The following is a 17,368-nucleotide window of genomic DNA, read 5'->3' on the forward strand; positions in this document are numbered from 1 at the left end:
TACATGTTATCCAGCACTACGTTACACTATGCGGCTATTACGTAAAATGGGAAGCGGCCATGCGTTACACGGAGTGTTAGCGTAGGATCGCAATCCTTACACGAGCAAGGACGGAAGAGAACCTTAAAGGCACACGATTATGTAAGAAAGATCGTCTTTAACTGGCACAACTGATAAACAAGAAGAAGAAAAGTGTAAAAAGAGGACTGCGATGATGAAAACGGTAAAAAAATAGTAGAAGGATGAAACGAACGAGGAGAATAAGATGATGAAAATGATGATGACAAAAGTAGAGATAAAAATGGATTTTTTTTATTGAGTTGGTAGTGATGGTTGAAGTGGGGACGAAAATAAAGTATAACAGAAATGCTTGGAAAAAAAAATTAGGGAAATAACAGGACAACGATAATGACTATGGTGGTGGTGGTTGTGAAAAGTAGGAGAAAAAGATAGCTGAAAAGAAGAAAAATAAGATGGTGAGCATGAGGAGAGGGAGAAAAATTAATGTCACTGTGGCACTCAGTTGAAGCGGAAACTCTAACATATTGGAATTGTAATTTGGCACCACGTGCCCTCCTTCCCTTAATTTTTGGAACGGTCGTGGAAAAATGGTATGGGACGGATGTCTCCTACGTGGGTACTTGTCCCGATACAATCTGTGAGCTTATCTACTGTTCCCATTGTCTCATCCGTATTCGAAAATCAGGTCTGCTTATTCCGCTCTCGTGTATTCCTCCATTTCACTAGGACTGATCGACTGGACACTGCAACTTGTACACATACACTGCTGTCTACAGACGTGCATATCAGGACCGACCATGTCCGTTACACATTACGCTATCTGTATTGCTTTAGTGCAGTTTCCTGTCCCCGTCCCATGGATCGTCTTTAACTGGCACAACCGAACAACAAGAAGAAAAGTGTAAAAAGAGGAATGCGATGATGAAAACGGTAACAGAAAAAGTAGAAAGATGAAACGAATGAGGAGAATAAGATGATGAAAATGATGACAAAAGTAGAGGTAAAAATGAATTTATTTTTTATTGAGTTGGTAGTGAGGTTTGAAGAGAGGACGAAAATAAAGTATAACAGAAATGCTTGGAAAAAAAATAGGGAAATAACAGGATAACGATAATGACTATGGTGGTGGTGGTTGTGAAAAGTAGGAGAAAAAGATAGCTGAAAAGAAGAAAGAAAAATAAGATGGTGAGAATGAGGACAGGGAGAAAAATTAATGTCACTGTGGCAGAGAGTTGAAGCGAAAACTCTAATATATTATTGTGCCTTGTAGGATACATATCCACATGAATAAACGCGCCTAAGAAGTTTCTGATATTACATATTTTTTTGCCTGTTTCAGACTGTGAACTAAGGAGCTATTTGATTGGCTGACCCACTTGTGTTACGACTTCTGACCTATATACCATTCATGCTAAAGGATTCTATTTCGTGCACAGTCTCATAAAAAGAGAGATTTCCCTTTCATTCCTTACACTTTGACAGAAACGTACAACAGTTAAGAATAGACATTCCACTTTACATTTCAAAATAACTGACATTGCAATGGCATGCTGAACAATGCTGTTACCACCCATGCAATTCATTAAAATCATTCTTCTTAATTAACACAGTAATATCTGCAAATTGAAAACTGACTACACACGTGACTTCTAGCACTTCTACTATTTTTTTACTTTAAGGGTGTGTTCGCTATTCAACTCTAGACATATTCCTACCTATTTCTTATTATTTTCGCCTTCATGCTTTAAACTATATTTTATTTCTTTCCTGTCTTGTCCGTCAAAGATCTATATGATCTCACGAGTTATTTATCATCCCATAAGTTCCTTATTAGCAAATAAATTTAATCTGGAACTCTCTCAATCAAAGACAGAATTCCTTTCGCGAACCATAATATCCACTGTCCGGGATCCTCGGTTTCACTTCCCTTCTTAAGGAAGCCATAGGCTACTAAGAATTTGATCATTCTTTAAAAACTTATCGTCTTTCAATTTGACTTTGAACTCACGAATTGCCTTAGGCCCGTAACACACTTGCAGAGTTTTCGCCAGCGAGAAATGTGTTGCGAGAAAATTAAAAAATTGATAACATGGATTCAAATGGACGTCCACACACTGGAAGAGATTCTCGTTCGAGGCAAAAACTTCGCGCGAGTTTCTCGCTGGAATCGGTAGCTCAGCGAATTTTCTTGACACATTTATCAAAGATGTTTGACATTTATACTCTTTATGACGATTGAATGTAGAAAAAGATATCACAGTGGCGATGAATTGTATTGTTTTTGTTTGAAAATGAGGAAAGATGGCTGATAATTGCAGTCAGAAACTTATCGAACTTGTACGATGTCACCCGTAGACCTATTTATATGATACACGGGATGAAAACTATAAAAACACGAAACTTCAAGAAGAAATCTGGAGACAAATATCAGATTATCTGAAAATAAATAGGGCTATATTTTATTTTGATGAGATTTAATAGTATTAATTAAACATTTGAAATAATGTATCTATATGTCTTAACAGTTTACAAAATTTTAATCAGAACATAGCAAAGAATCTTCTATCATATAATGAGTTAAAAAAACCGAGGTCCATTCAACCTGAAATAGTGCCTAAACGAATCATCATTCAAATCGAAACCAGTGTCCAAAACTCGCCCTTATTTTCGTAAGATACAATGTGATTTTCAGATATTTCTGGCTTTAATTTTAGGCCTACTTTTTCTTTTCATTAACAAAATATGTTCATGTAACTCCATTTCCTCATCATCTGAATATTCAGATTCAACATAGCGTTCGTACGTAATTTGTAAAGTACGACAATATACTTACAGGTTATATATTTAAGTACGACAATATACGTAAATACATAACCTATAATATTTCCCCCAACGAGTGATTACTATAATCAGAAAAATGCTTTCTGCATGAAGGCAGTACATAGATGATCATAGCGAGGTGTGATCTGTGATAGCGAGAACTCGCCAAGTGTGTGGAGGAAGGCTCTTCGCCTCTTTCTCGCAACACATTTCTCGCTAGCGAAAACTCTGCGTGTTACGGGCCTAATGCGGTTCGGATGGCAATGTGGCGCTTATTTCCGCTTGTTCACTGGCCTAGCAGCGAGCTGGGACTGTTTTCCTACCTCAGGGCTCAGTGGTGGCCCTATGCCAGGTCCACACAGCAGCACCCTCCATTTCCACTTAACTAGTCGAGTGTAATTGACGTTAATTGTAGTTAATAAAATAACTATTACAGCGTCCGAGTGGGGCGCAAGACCGCCGGTATAAATCGGTTATGCTAATGTAAAATTATAAAAATATGCACTCACAGCGCAATTTTAAGTTATTATTTTCCCATGAATCGTGTTCGGAATGTCCTCTATTTGTAATGTTAAATTATAACCCATTTTGTCAGCTTTCACCAAACACAGAATAATGATATTATTTCTAATACCCTACATGTACAAACACGGAAATAAAATTATTTAAGTTATATAACTCTATTTCGCCCACAACACATTGCGCATGTGCAGTAAAAAAGAGCCCATGTATATATGCTACTTGTGGACAGTCGTGTGAAATTTGTTGCCTACATACAGGTGGACTCCCATCAAGATTCGCTCCAAATTTTAATTCCGTATCTGTACCTTACTCAACGTTCTCAGTTTTAATACAGGGGTTTCCTCTTTTAAAAAATATTTTGAAATATAAAATTAGACACTGAATAATACTCTTTTTAATTTACAGCCTCTGATAAAAATTACCGGCTCCTTAGCATATTAAGTGCTCAGAAAATAGGTCAAGAAGTGGGATATCTACACAATAGAGATGACCAAAACTAACTATCGCTCTCGCTCGCTGTGTTCGTTGCATTTGTCTTTCGAGTCTCGTCTCGTCATTCTCGTGCGCTTAGAGTCTCGCTCATCATTCTCGAAATAGCATTTGGTCGGCGTGGAAAGATTTCGTAACTTTGAATAACATACATCACTGAAATAAATAACATTATAAATGTTTAAATGAGACAAAAAGACAAAACAAAACAGTATCTTAGTTATCAAAATATTCTGGTTTCATTATATTATGATATTACCTATGGTTATATAAATAAAAAAATTCTCAATTAAATTTGCATTTATAAGAAATATAAAACATAATGTTAATATCTTTTTACTTGAGATTGCACACTTGATCTCAAACATATGAAAAGAAAATTCCTAGTCTTTTAATAAGGCCCTAGTAATTAAATAAAGACTGGGGAACGGATTATTATACACTGAAAGGTAGAGATGATGTTTCAAATAAGCTACTTGATGTTTATTCATATATAACAGTTGCCAAAGTAGATAAAAGTTCAGTCAGGTATGAAGAACTGTGACGATTCAAGGCTCCTCAACGTTCGGGACTTCGGGAGTGATCAATCTCGGCTTCTCGAAACACTCACAAGAAGTCTTTACGTCAACGACGCGACGTAAGAACATTGTCGTGCGGGTTTTCAGCTTTGTGGGCGCTGTTAGTCTTGCTTTCTCGATCGTTGTTCATCTCTAGTACACAAGTAAATACTGTAAACAAAAACTTACTTAGAAAATTCTAGCAGTCAAGCTACATACTCCAATAATCACATGATCATTAATGGTTAAATAATCAATAAATAGGTCTTGCAGCACAGTGTCATATACATAACATTTATTTGAAAAACATCGTAAAATTCTTATTTCTAGTAGTAATAAAATAACCTTTCCACTGATCGCCCAACAAATAAAGAGAGCTTGTGAGGGGTAGAAATGTTAGTTCTCTTCCTATGTTCTTATCGCCATCAAGTAAGGCAGCTTCCTCCAGCTTCTATCACTCCTGCATACTACTAGAACTTACATTGTAAAAAGTTAGATAGTGAGATCCATTACTGTTCGACCGAAAAACAGAAAGACCCGGTAAGAGTTTTCGGCAGTCTGGGAAGGTACGACGGGTGTTGTGAAAAAGTTTTTAAAATGGCAAGAGGGAAGAAATTCGATTAGCAGGAGGTGGCACTTTAAAAGCACCAGTGCTGCTAATAGCCCTACTTGTCTTGTCGCTTTTATACTACTGTAAACAGAGGTTGGTAACTTTTAAGAGTATCTACTATGAAATGTGTCGTACTATCTGCCTATATTCACCCAGTATGATAAAGAACCTCTGCGGTGGCTGAATGGTCAGATCTCCATAGTGACACTTGTGACGGACAAGGTCGCAGTTGGGGGGTTTTCTCGTTTTTCCCCATAATAGGCATCTACATCATTCCATAGCATTCCCCGAATCACTAAACAATTTCAGATGTTCCATGTGTCCTTTATAGTTGCAATATTTTTTGTAAATCACGACGATTTTTAACTTTTATGTCCAACTTACTTCATACCGTAATATATTTTCGTCCGTGGCTTGAGAATAATCATATCCGGACTCTTTTACAAGCACAGGCAAAGTTACAGACTTTATTGGCGGCATTTTAATATATCTTCACAGTACCTAGCTTCACTTGAACACAACTCAACTCCTGACGGAAGATTACTTTTTAAACAGAAAATAGGCATGTTGTGTCGAAACAACCTATTAGAATGCATTACACAATACAAAACTCACATCCATTAAACTCCGAATAAACAGAGCTGCCTTTACATGACGTCTTTCATTTTGGATATGAACCTGAAGGTACATCAATAAACAGTTAACGTCATCCTACTGGGTGTTCAGTTCAAAGTGTGTCATGGCTCGCTGTATGCCGTCACGTGGCTAGTAGATGAGCCTAGAGAATTCAATCTTCCTACACTTCCGCAGAGATGTATTACTTGTCTGCCAGAGAAGTTGCCTAGCAAGTACGGCTTTCATTCAGAGGAGTACTTACCGATACGTACGATAACGCCTGTAGTGGCAGGAATGTGAACTGTTTCGAAACATGTACTGAGGTGAGTTTTTTCTTACTGTCGGGATATGGGGAGAGGGTTAAGACGATTACTTACGTATTTGTTGACATTAACTTCGACGGTCAACATGACACGGAGCATTTGATTTATATTGTGGAATGTTGCCGTACGCAACCGATGATAACAAATACCCTGCGTACGACTTGGCCGCGAAAAACACAGTTCGAAAAAGGTTATAGTAGCACACAGACCGTATAGACCGCCATCTGTTGCTACGACGTTCAAGTTATACCTTACACGTTCTCAAGTTCAGATTGAACGCCTTGATTAATAGGCAACTTCTCTGACACAAAAGCTGAAACTCGCTTCAAATCGCTGACTCATCAACAGTGACGTCATGACACTTTGAAATGAACACCCAGTATAAACTGTGTTCCTTAAACCTGTAGCCGCCTCTAGGCAATGTTTTGGTGTCTCAACTTCGTTCCCTACATATGATGCAAAAGGTGTCCAGGTTTTGTTTCATCGTGTTGACAATACAGTGACTACATGCGAACGCCGCGTGCAATGCGACAAACATCGACGCGGTATTCGAACTCTTGCCAGACTTTCAATAACTTATCAGGTGCCACCGTGACTGCAGATTCCTCAATCCTCATTCCCAGTCCCCACAGGGAAGAGGCGGCACAAAAACTGCTATCAGTAAGATCTTCTTACTGAGAACTACATTGAAACATTTTCTGTGCACGCTTAACGCCTTCATCGGAAACTGCTGCACCGATGTACGGCCTTTTTCTGTGGGCACAAACATCCGGACTTGAAAGATTGGTTATGCCATTCCGTATTCGACTTCTTTTTGGGTGCATCCTTTCCATATAAGGCAGGAAAGAGGGTGCAATTGTATAGCACAATGATTTCTATGAAATTGCAGGAAGAAGAAAGCTTTCTCAGCACCAGCAAACTTCATTGCTTACAGCACCGCTTGCGACCAACTGTATAATTATTACAGTTGCAACAAAACAGGCTCGAGTGCTCTTAAAAATGACATTGATGCGTCCTGATATGAGGCGTTCAGAGCTAAAGTGGATCAAGTCACACATTTTCATAACTTGAGCTTAATTCAGTTCCTGATTATCTGAAGTTGGATCTTTTCCGAGCAATAATGGATCAAGTCTTAATTCCAAGCATTCGCCGGTAGGTGACACCAGTCATTTTTGCTCAGATTATTTGTTCACGATGATCTGAGCCATAGTGGTTCAAGTCACCAAAGCGTTTGCAGGTTAAGTCCTATTATCTGAAAACCACGTCTCATGGACTTGATCCACTTTAGCTCTGAACGCCTCATATATCTGCCAGGCAATGCGCTTTAAGTTACTGGAAGTGGGACTTTCTTTATAGACATGGTTCATGTTGTCCAAGAAAACATTCCTCGTCATGCATGAGTTATGACAAATGAATATAACAGAACATATGTATAGACTATGTAGAATTCAGTGGTTCTCAAAGTGGGATCCACGGACCTCCGGAGGTCCCCGAAGTTCATTCTGGGGGTCCGCGAATATTCTGGGTAGGAACATTTTTCCTTCCTTCAGTAGGATTTTTATTTTTTATGCGACAGTAATATCTAAGAACATTGGCTGTTGTTGACATAACTCTTTTAATTACTGTCGACAGTCTTCTTGTGTTATTACACAGTGTAAGACTATAAGAATGATTTTTTTGCGTCGCAATATCTAAGGGCAGTGGGCGTTCGACATTTTATGAGATTTGTCTATAGTTGATCAATGGCTTAAACGTCATCATAATATGGATGAAGTTGAACTTAGATATTATTTTCAGGTTCATAATTCTAACAATATGTGCATTCAAAATTTCTTTATCATCATGAAGACTCACAATCTCACCGAAGAGGAGGAAGATCTATCTGCTTGTTAAGTTACTAGGCTATGTGACAATGCTTGGAAAAACTTTTAAGGCATGTCAGTTTTTTTTATTTTTGACTGAAAGTTCATGCTGAACATAAAGAACTCTCAGAACGAGTCTTGAAACATTTAATGCCGTTTTCCACGACTTATTTGTGTGAGCAGACATTTTCTACTCTTTCGTGTATCAGAAATATTAAAAGAAAGCGACTAAATACGGGGACAGAGTCGAAATTAAAGACAACTAACATTTATTCTAAATATAAAGACACTTTAAGCACACAAAAAAGAGTTCCATCATTCTCACTGAAGTAGTGAAACTTCCAAAAATATATTTGGTTTCTTTTTCAGTAGGCTATAATAATTGTACACAAAGAAAGTACTGAAAGTAAATTATTGTTTTGCTTTGCTTTACTGTTTTTAATATAAACTCTGCTGTAATATAACAATGGAGGCCTACTTTTTTCAGGATATTAGCGATTATATTATTACGTTTCGTTTAATTCAAATATGCAATCAATATTACTTCAATGTTTTTAAACATAACATATATATCACTACTCATATTCACTTAATATTAACCCAAAATCTAACCTACCCATCATTCCATTGACAAGTTTTAAGGAGTCTATGCAAAGGAGGTCCGCAGTGTTAAAATGTTTGAGAACCACTTATGTAGATACACATACCTTGCAAGTATTTAACACACATCTAGGCATAAAATGGGGAAAATTAAATAATTAGGAAGAGAAAAAATTGGCTGAGTCACTGCTTACTGAAGGATGCACTGGAAGGAATTGTGAACGGGAGAAAACTTCCAGGCCGAAAAGGATATCAGATGATGGACAACATTAAGATATATGGATTGTGTGAGAAGACTATGAGGAAAGCGAAAAATATGAAATAGTGGAGAATGCTGAGTTTGCAGTGAAAGACCTGCCCTTGGGCAGAAAACAATACATTAATAATAATAATAATAATAATAATAATAATAATAAACAAAGATCTATATGCAAACCACCGGTCGCATAATGTCAATACAAGATAGAGAATTTCAACAACATTTTGCACGAAATACTGTACATTGACCAAGATAGCGTTCCCCCATGATAAGCTTACAAGTAAGAATTCTTATAGGGGCAGATAAAAAAGTTATTTTTTTCTTCCACCATGTTAATAATGTCAAAGTAAGTGCTTATACAAATTTTGACCACTCAGTGTAATCAAGAGGACCCTAAAAAATAAGTTTCTCTGGGACCATTTACAGGAAGAAAACACAATTTTATAGAAAAATGTATTGGAATAGATACAGCAATTGTTGAGCTATTTTTCAACATATTCCCCACTGGAACTGAGACATTTGTCATATCATGGAATCAACTTTTGTATCCCTGTATCGTAGAAGTCTGCCAACTGGGATCGCAACCAGTGTGTGACAGCCGTCTGCACCTCTCTGTCGATCTCACGGTATGACAAATACCTCCATTCAAGTGGGGAATATGTTGAAAAATAGCTCAACAGTTGTTGTAGTTGTTCTAATAAATGTTTCCAATGAAACTTATTTTTACGGCTCTCGTAATTGCGCTCGAGTGGCCAAAATTTGTATAAGCACTTCTTTGACATTATTAACATGGTGAAAGAAAAAAAAATAACTTTTTTGTCTGCCCCCATGAGAATGTTTGCTTGTTAAATGATGAGAAAGCTCAACAGAACATATAGACTACATAGAGGTGCTTTGCAAGCTAACAACATTGGAATCTATTATTATTATTATTATTATTATTATTATTATTATTATTATTATTATTATTATTATTATTATTACAAAATCCTGTTGTAATTATCAGCATAGTTGGAATGATGCACAACTACAATTACAGCAGCTACTGCCTTCCTAGCCCATTTGATATAATATTCAAACGTTAAGCTAGAAGGAGGGGCGAAGTTATATCAAATGTGCGACAGACGCCATTTCCCATGCAACAAGGAAGGCTAGCAGGAGGACAATGGCGCAGGCAGTCTCCCAGAATTGGAAGCTAATTACCAACCAGCCCTGACCTTCAGTCGCCCATCATGGCCCTCGCTGCATTGGAGTGATAGTCACTAATGCATGCACTCGAGGCATTGTGTTACGTGCCAGAACCGAGGAGGTGTGAGCAAAATGTTCCCACTATCCATCATTCTAGTTCATTTCATTGTGTCCCTTTTATATTATATTTATTTACTTATTCCCTATCATTTATCGACTCTTCCACTTCATTTACTTAAATGTTCATTGTTTAGCCATTAATTAATTCATTCACTTTTATTCCTCCATTCACCTTGTTTATACATTGCAGCTTTTAAATAATTTAACAGTTTTTTTGTTGGTTATTTAACGACGCTTATCAACTATGACGTTATTTAGCGTCAATGAGATTGGGATTCGCCGTAGATTACCTGGCATTCACCTTACGGTTGGGGAAAACCTCGGAAAAAGCCCAACCAGGTAATCAGCCCAAGCGGGGATCGAACCCGCGCCCGAACGCAACTTCAGACCGAAAGGCAAGCATCTTAACCGACTGAGCTACGCCGGTGGCTAATTTAACACTAGACTAATAATAAATATAACCAGTGAAAACACCACTTAGGCCTACTCACCCACACTAAGAAAGGAAATGCTGAAACTGTCTAAATTCTTGTTCCAAACATTTATCGCACCTGTTTAATTTGCTTTAGTTGGTTATTTAACGATGCTGTATCAACTACTGGGTTATTTAGCATCGATGGGATTGGTGATAGTGAGATGAAGCCGAGGATTCGCCATAGATTGCCTGACATTCTCCTTACGGTTGGGGAAACCCTCGGAAAATATTCAACCAGATAATCAGCCCCAGCGCAGGTTCTGATCGACAGGCAAGCGCCTTAGCCGACCGATCTAAACGCCGGTGGTGACGCAACACTCTCTACAGCAGGGGTCGTCAGCACAGAGCACGCTGGGGCTAGCCTCTCTTACCCGCGGAAAACGCAGTGCACTATAGTGCTCTCGTAGCTGCTAGCGGGTATGCTCTCTATCTCTCCCTGTTGCACGACAGTGCACACGGGACGGCACCGCGTACCCATTGCACATTTCAGCGAGTGCTGACGACCACTGCTCTACAGTATCCGTATGGATATGGATAGGCTACTATTTTTCATTTACTCCAAGAGTAGGACCTATATGGATTATAGAACTACGGTACGTCTCTTTATTCGGCATGGTGGATCGCCAACCATTCGGTAACAGTGTCCCAGAAAGTGCTACATTAGAATCACTTACTTTTTAACAAATACACATAGCGAAACGAAAAGTATACAACCGTGTAGACAAAGGAGGCCCATAACCGTACACATTTACATGAAACCGGTTGGCCCCTCAAGGCAAAACATGCCTCGAAAACTGTGTTTCGGCAGCGACTTCATGCACAAAAGTCCGTTAGACCTCAACCGATCCGGACGTTTGAGGGTCGATCGCTCGAGCGCGACAATATCGACTAACGTGAAGAAAAAAAATGATCCGGGGTAAATTGGACCCTCAACTTCCAAAAAGGTAATCGTGAAAATTCGTATGCCTCGGAATTCAAACGTTAAGAGAATGCAAAACTGGAGATGAACACAACAGGGGAACGAAACAAATCAAGTAAGTCCAAGATCATCGCTGTGGAGTATAAGAGCGGCTGCGGTTGCAAGCTTCGAGGACTCAGTGGCTGTAGAGCGGCGAGACGTCTCACCACAGTGAATCCGGAGACTGTGCAACACCAGATGGGGCAAGTTGGTCACCAGGTCCCAGTGGTGTCCATGGAGACTGAACAGACCGTGAACGCCGTTGCCACTAGTCGGCCCGAGACAGATACCACGTGCATCGACAAGAGCATCGACTATAAAACATTATGTTAGTCTACCAGTCTAATTTGTAAGCATTACTCTGTAAACCATGTATCCATCTTCAGTCTCTAAGCATACTCTATACTCTGTGAATCGTTTATCCATTCAATAAACAAAACAAATTTAAAACATTTCTTTTACCAGTTTCGACCAAAACCTCCCTCGCTGACAAACGAAGTTCTACTTGCATAAACTCTCCGGCTCACTTCACTGCTGTTTTTTGTACACTTTTCCTTTTAGAGTTCCACAAAGATAAAAGATCAAGCCCAGATAGTGACTACCATTAAGACCCATTTACACGATGCCAGTTGAGGTGTCCAGTAACTGAATTTCAGCTAGCCTACAGTTCCTATGTAAACACATCAACCAGTAGCCAGACACGCCAGTTTGACAGCGGCTCGCCATGCCAGTAATTCAAACATTTTTGTTTTCACTTTCACTGGCGTTCCCCTAACACCTCACAGTCCAAATGCTGTTACCGTTTAAACAGCACACTGCACATCGGTCAGTTGTTGGAGGGTAATAGACACATGCAGGACAATCTAATTTTCCTTTTTTTCTTTCTTAATTGTTTTTAATAACTGTTGTAATACTTCGGGCAAGCAGAGTGAGAAAAAACAATGTATAAGGAATCTAAAAATGTGTGGTATTTACTCTTGAATATAACAATGTACAACAGATGAAGGCCTGATAAGCTGGTTTTAATACATATCCAATAGCTGGTGATTAATTAATTGCATAATAATCAAAATAGATTCCTCAGTTCAGTCATATAACATTACAATTCTCAGACACCCTACAAGAGTGACTCACGAGTCGCCATTTGAGCCGAGAGCCACAGCTCAACTACGCCACTTCATTCTTACTTTCAGAATTACTTCTGGGCCAGACTTTCAGTCGCGGACCATCATTTGAGAAACACTACATTAAGTGCATCACAACCATGCTCAAGTCTGCCGACACAAACGCATGCAATACCCTACATTACTTGGAGCAGACGATGTTTTATTTTTAGCTACGTCATCAACGCCAACAAAGGGATGGGGGAGTTATTTAAAAAGGTACTCACATCTTTGTGGAGTATGATGATGAGGCTGGAACAATAGCAGGTCCCTGATGCGGAAGATAGCACCTCTTCTCTTCTCTTGAGCTAAAGTTGATACTGTTGACTGACTCTACTCGTCATCCTTCCTTCACTTCAAAGTCTTGCTTTTGTTTACTTGATGGCAACATTTATATTGGAAGCAACTGGATGTAGTACGCACACCGGATTTGTTCGTGTTTCACAATTAACGTTTCACTTGTCAGAAAAAAAAATGTTTGTAAGAAGGTTCCTCATCCAATTTGAGCAGAAACTTCACTTGGCAGAGCTTAGAAAATACATCTGTGACACATACGGTACGGTTGATGGTGTTTAGTATTCTTAACAGCCCCGTGCTTAGTTTTAATAACCTTTTAACAGATGGCGTGGGATGAGCAGTGGACAGATGAATCACAATGGAGAACAAACGAGAAGCGACTCGGATTCCAGCCGAAGTATTTTGATACCCAAACAGCTGCTGTCAGGGCCATTGTTCTCTAGAAGGGAAGAAACAATGGCTGCTTAGGACGTTAAGGGATTGTAATTAATTATGAAACCATCTCTGAGTCTGTTAGCCTCTACAGAAAATCTATTCAGTTGTATTATTATGAATTTATTTTTTTTTTTGTGAACTTGAATAATTAAAACTGTTGAAGTCTTCATATGTCGAATAATAATTAATTCAGTGTGTAAGGAAGAACAGACAACAAATAAAAAGGAGAGTTTCAATCATTCCAACAACAATAACAATAAGAAATAAAGTATTATCGATCCAATTTAACTCCCATAATATGCATGATGATACAGAGTGTAACTATTAATTAACCTCAAACTTCCCTCCCCAAAAATATGTTATATCATTTTTAAACTACAACGAAACATCTGCTATAACAGATGTGAATGCAATGTAAGTTAGAATTCATAAATCCGTTAAATAACTATTCTTACGTAGTAAAATATACTTAAATTTCACGCCCACATTATATCGTGTATGTTAGTTTATAAGTAACAAATAGTTAATGAATAGTATGACTGAGCGAAATTAATTTATGGTTTTAAAGGAAGACAGTTTTAATTGAAATATAGACTATATTGCATGAAAAGAGATATTGATATGCACTTGTGAAATTGATATTAAATTAAATGTAATTTTTCACAAACCATAAATTCAAAATTTACATTATACTTCAGTTCCGTAATTAATAAAAACCGCTAATAAATATCTATTACGAAATCAAAATCCAAGCATGAAAACACATTTCGTCCAGTTAACCTGATACTGTCTGCGAAATGAATATTACTAAAGGCAATCAGAAACTTCCGAAGCTAACAAAATTTCAATTACTGATATGTTTATGTTAATATATCTACATGCCAAAAAATTTAATGTAATTAAATTAAGAAAGACAACACTGTAAAGTAGCTAGGCCTACACAACTAAAATAAGTCAATTCTTCTTCCTGAATAAACATCGCTCAATATGATGGATAATACTTTAGTTCAGCCAAAAACAGAATGTTATTTTTAGGCATTATTAAATTTAGAACAATATAAAATAACCAACCGACTGTTAATTTTGATACTCCTGAATTCTACATTATTGTAATTCTGAAACAAATTAATGCCAACAGATTTGGTAGGTTGTTAAATGACGTTACTGTAGTTTCCCATAATTTACTAACAGGTACGTAGTATTACCTGGTACAAAAATGAATATCATCTAAAACAAACGACATTTCAGCTTTATTTCGAGAATAAATTCAAATTTATCCAATCTTTCTTTTGTTAAAAATATGAATAGAGTTATAATATGAATATAATTTATAAGTAATATTTACAACCAGATATGCATTCAAACTTGTTGAAAAGATCTCTAAATTATATTTAACATATATGGAAATAATGATAAACAGACCATAATTTTACTCCCAATTTCGGTGAAAAAAAAGGGTAATAAAATGGTGCTACAGAATCAATATACACACTAAACTTAAATGTAAACAAACGTAACTGGCTTCTAAAATGTAAACTCCGCAGTTTACAAAATGTGCTAATAAACTACGTAGTGTATGGTCACAACATGAAAAAGAACAGACATTATGTAATTGAAGTTCATCATTTTGAAAGACATTGACAGAAAACTGTTTGAAATAACATTGAGTAGTGAAGATTGTGAGAAATAAATAAGTTAGAAATGCACTTCAAGAAGATAAAATCAGAATATCAAATAATAAAATTAATGAATGACGTAATGTATATTGACAAAATGCAGAACAATGGACACCATATAAAAAGGGTCCATCATTTTTACAGTTTTATTAATGATGTTGGGAATATATAAGTGCGGCAAATGAGAAGTATATTATATAAAGAAATTCGTGATGAAGCAGTAATATGAATCGGAATGATTACGAGGTAAGAAATTCTTGAGTAAGAAGCACAAGTTGATTTAAAAGGTTATCTTATGATATAAAAACCACAACAATTCAATGGATGACGTAATGAATATTGACGAAATGAAGAAGAATATACACCATGTAATAAGAACTCATTATTGTTATACAGTGAATCAGAGTTCAGATGTTTCTCGCAGAATAAAAAAGAACTCAATGAAGCCTATGTGGAAATAATGGTTCTATCCAAGAAATATAGTTTCCTAGACTTAGTGATTGCTTAAAATGCGTGAACACTTATAGGCTAGCGTCAGCTCTCAATGTCGCAACCAGCTGTTACTTATAACACAAGAATGTCTCTTGATCTGGCACACGCAATATTTAGAATGGATATAATGAGGAAATACGCGGATTCGAGAGTTTTATTCGAAAAGAAGTTGCTGAGTCATGACTCGAATCTATAAACAGATTAGATGCCCCATCACGACCTCTATAGCAACGGCAATAAAATGTTGTCATCACGTGGGATGGGAGACAAGAGAATAGCTTTAATTAAGGTAATTCTGTCGCAGCACGTTGAGTTGGTAACCGAATTAATTGAGCGTCGCAGTCTTTTGTTTCCTATATCGTCGGTTACAGACAGGCAGACAGTGAAGTTCAAATGATAGATGGCAGTGACAGAGACAGAGATACAAACTTAATAAAGTACCAACAAATAATAGATTTAATTAAATAAACTCCCTTCGGCTATGAAAAGTCTAGAATGTGTTTTTTTTTTCGTTTCCACGTATTTACGTATTTCACGTGGTTGTCACAATTACTTATCTTGTCTTCCAACAGAGGGCAGTATGTATGTATTGCCATATCAGTGTGCTGCGCTAAATGGCTTATGACTAGACTTCGTTGAATTGCCACACGCAGCATGCAATCAGGTTGCCGATGTACGATAGTATAGAGGAGGCGAGCGGCCGCCCGGTCTCGTAGTATAAGCAGTTCATGTTAAGAGTTGTGACCGGTCCAAATAGATAGAGCAGCTACAGCTAATATGTACCTATGAAAGCACTTGTTTTTGCATTATTGTGATTGGAATAGTCAAAGCTTAACATTTGTTCAGTGCAGACAAGAATTCAATCAAACATACTAGAATGGGAGTGTTGGTGTTCCAAACAATTGCCCCTGGAATACCCTTAACCCCGCAGCCAGTCTTGACCCTTTGGAAAACGTGGTTGGATGCTGCTAATTATTGTGCAGAATATTACGGCAAAATAATGGAGGCCATTTATTCATTGGATAGCACAGATATTTCCGCTGTTGCAGCTGTAAAATCATTGCTTTCTGAACAGCTATTGGAAGATATTCTGTTCATTGATTTTAATTTTAAAATCCCGTCCAAAAGCATTATCCTGATAGAATCGTCTGAACTACAACTCTCAGAAGCCCTTAATATAGTGGATAAAGTATCACAAACCGTTATCCAAAATAACAATTCACTAATTTCAGAAAAAGTGAAATGTAAGTTGGGAAACATTATTGCTAAAAATTCTGCCTATTCACAACTTCATATTATAAATGATGTGCTATCAGGTCACGACAAGACGTCTGAAGTTGGTGTACTAAAAAGTAGCGACTTTCCGTTCTTCAAATATGCACCTATTACATCGTGTGATGTTGAACGTACATTTTCCCAATATAAAAACTGTTTGAGGAGGTTACTTTGCAGTCGCTCAAAATGTACATAACTCTTCACCGCAATGCACATATTCAAGGATGATGCGAGTATATTACATTACATTTTAAGAGTTAATATATCTCACTACAAAATAATTTTGTATTTACATGCTTAGACGTTTCCTACTTAAATGATCATTCATTATATTTCTTGAATGCAGGATACAGGTTTTATTGTAACCGCAGTATACTGCTCAGTGTTTACATCAGAGGCATACTCAATCCGTTGCACGCTCCCTTCTCATACAGTCCATACTGCGTGCGCAGTAAACTTTATGATTCTCGTGGCAATTCCACGAAGTCTACTTATGACGTAGTGATGACATATTATGGGGTGTTGATTATTAAGCATTAGGCCTACATAGAACGTTTAACATTAAAACCTCACATATAACACATCTTAGAAATATTATATTTTACGGCCAG

At 37.4% G+C, this 17,368-nt stretch overlaps 1 protein-coding gene across 4 annotated transcripts in view; it reads right to left on the reverse strand.

The window, feature by feature from the left end:
* The window catches only part of LOC138703585 (mucin-6-like), a 454,211-nt gene that overhangs the window by 381,117 nt on the left and 55,726 nt on the right, over positions 1–17,368 (reverse strand). For 2 of the 4 annotated variants that reach the window (XM_069831588.1, XM_069831589.1), the window contains exon 2: positions 12,810–13,318. The exons of the other annotated variants lie outside the window; for them this stretch is intronic. In XM_069831588.1, the coding sequence (XP_069687689.1) occupies positions 12,810–12,811 (2 nt within the window). In that variant the 5' untranslated portion in view covers positions 12,812–13,318. The remainder of the gene's footprint in view (positions 1–12,809; positions 13,319–17,368) is intronic. 4 annotated transcript variants of the gene reach the window in all.

The sequence above is a fragment of the Periplaneta americana genome, chromosome 7 (genome assembly GCF_040183065.1).
Source record: "Periplaneta americana isolate PAMFEO1 chromosome 7, P.americana_PAMFEO1_priV1, whole genome shotgun sequence".
NCBI lineage: Eukaryota > Metazoa > Arthropoda > Insecta > Blattodea > Blattidae > Periplaneta > Periplaneta americana.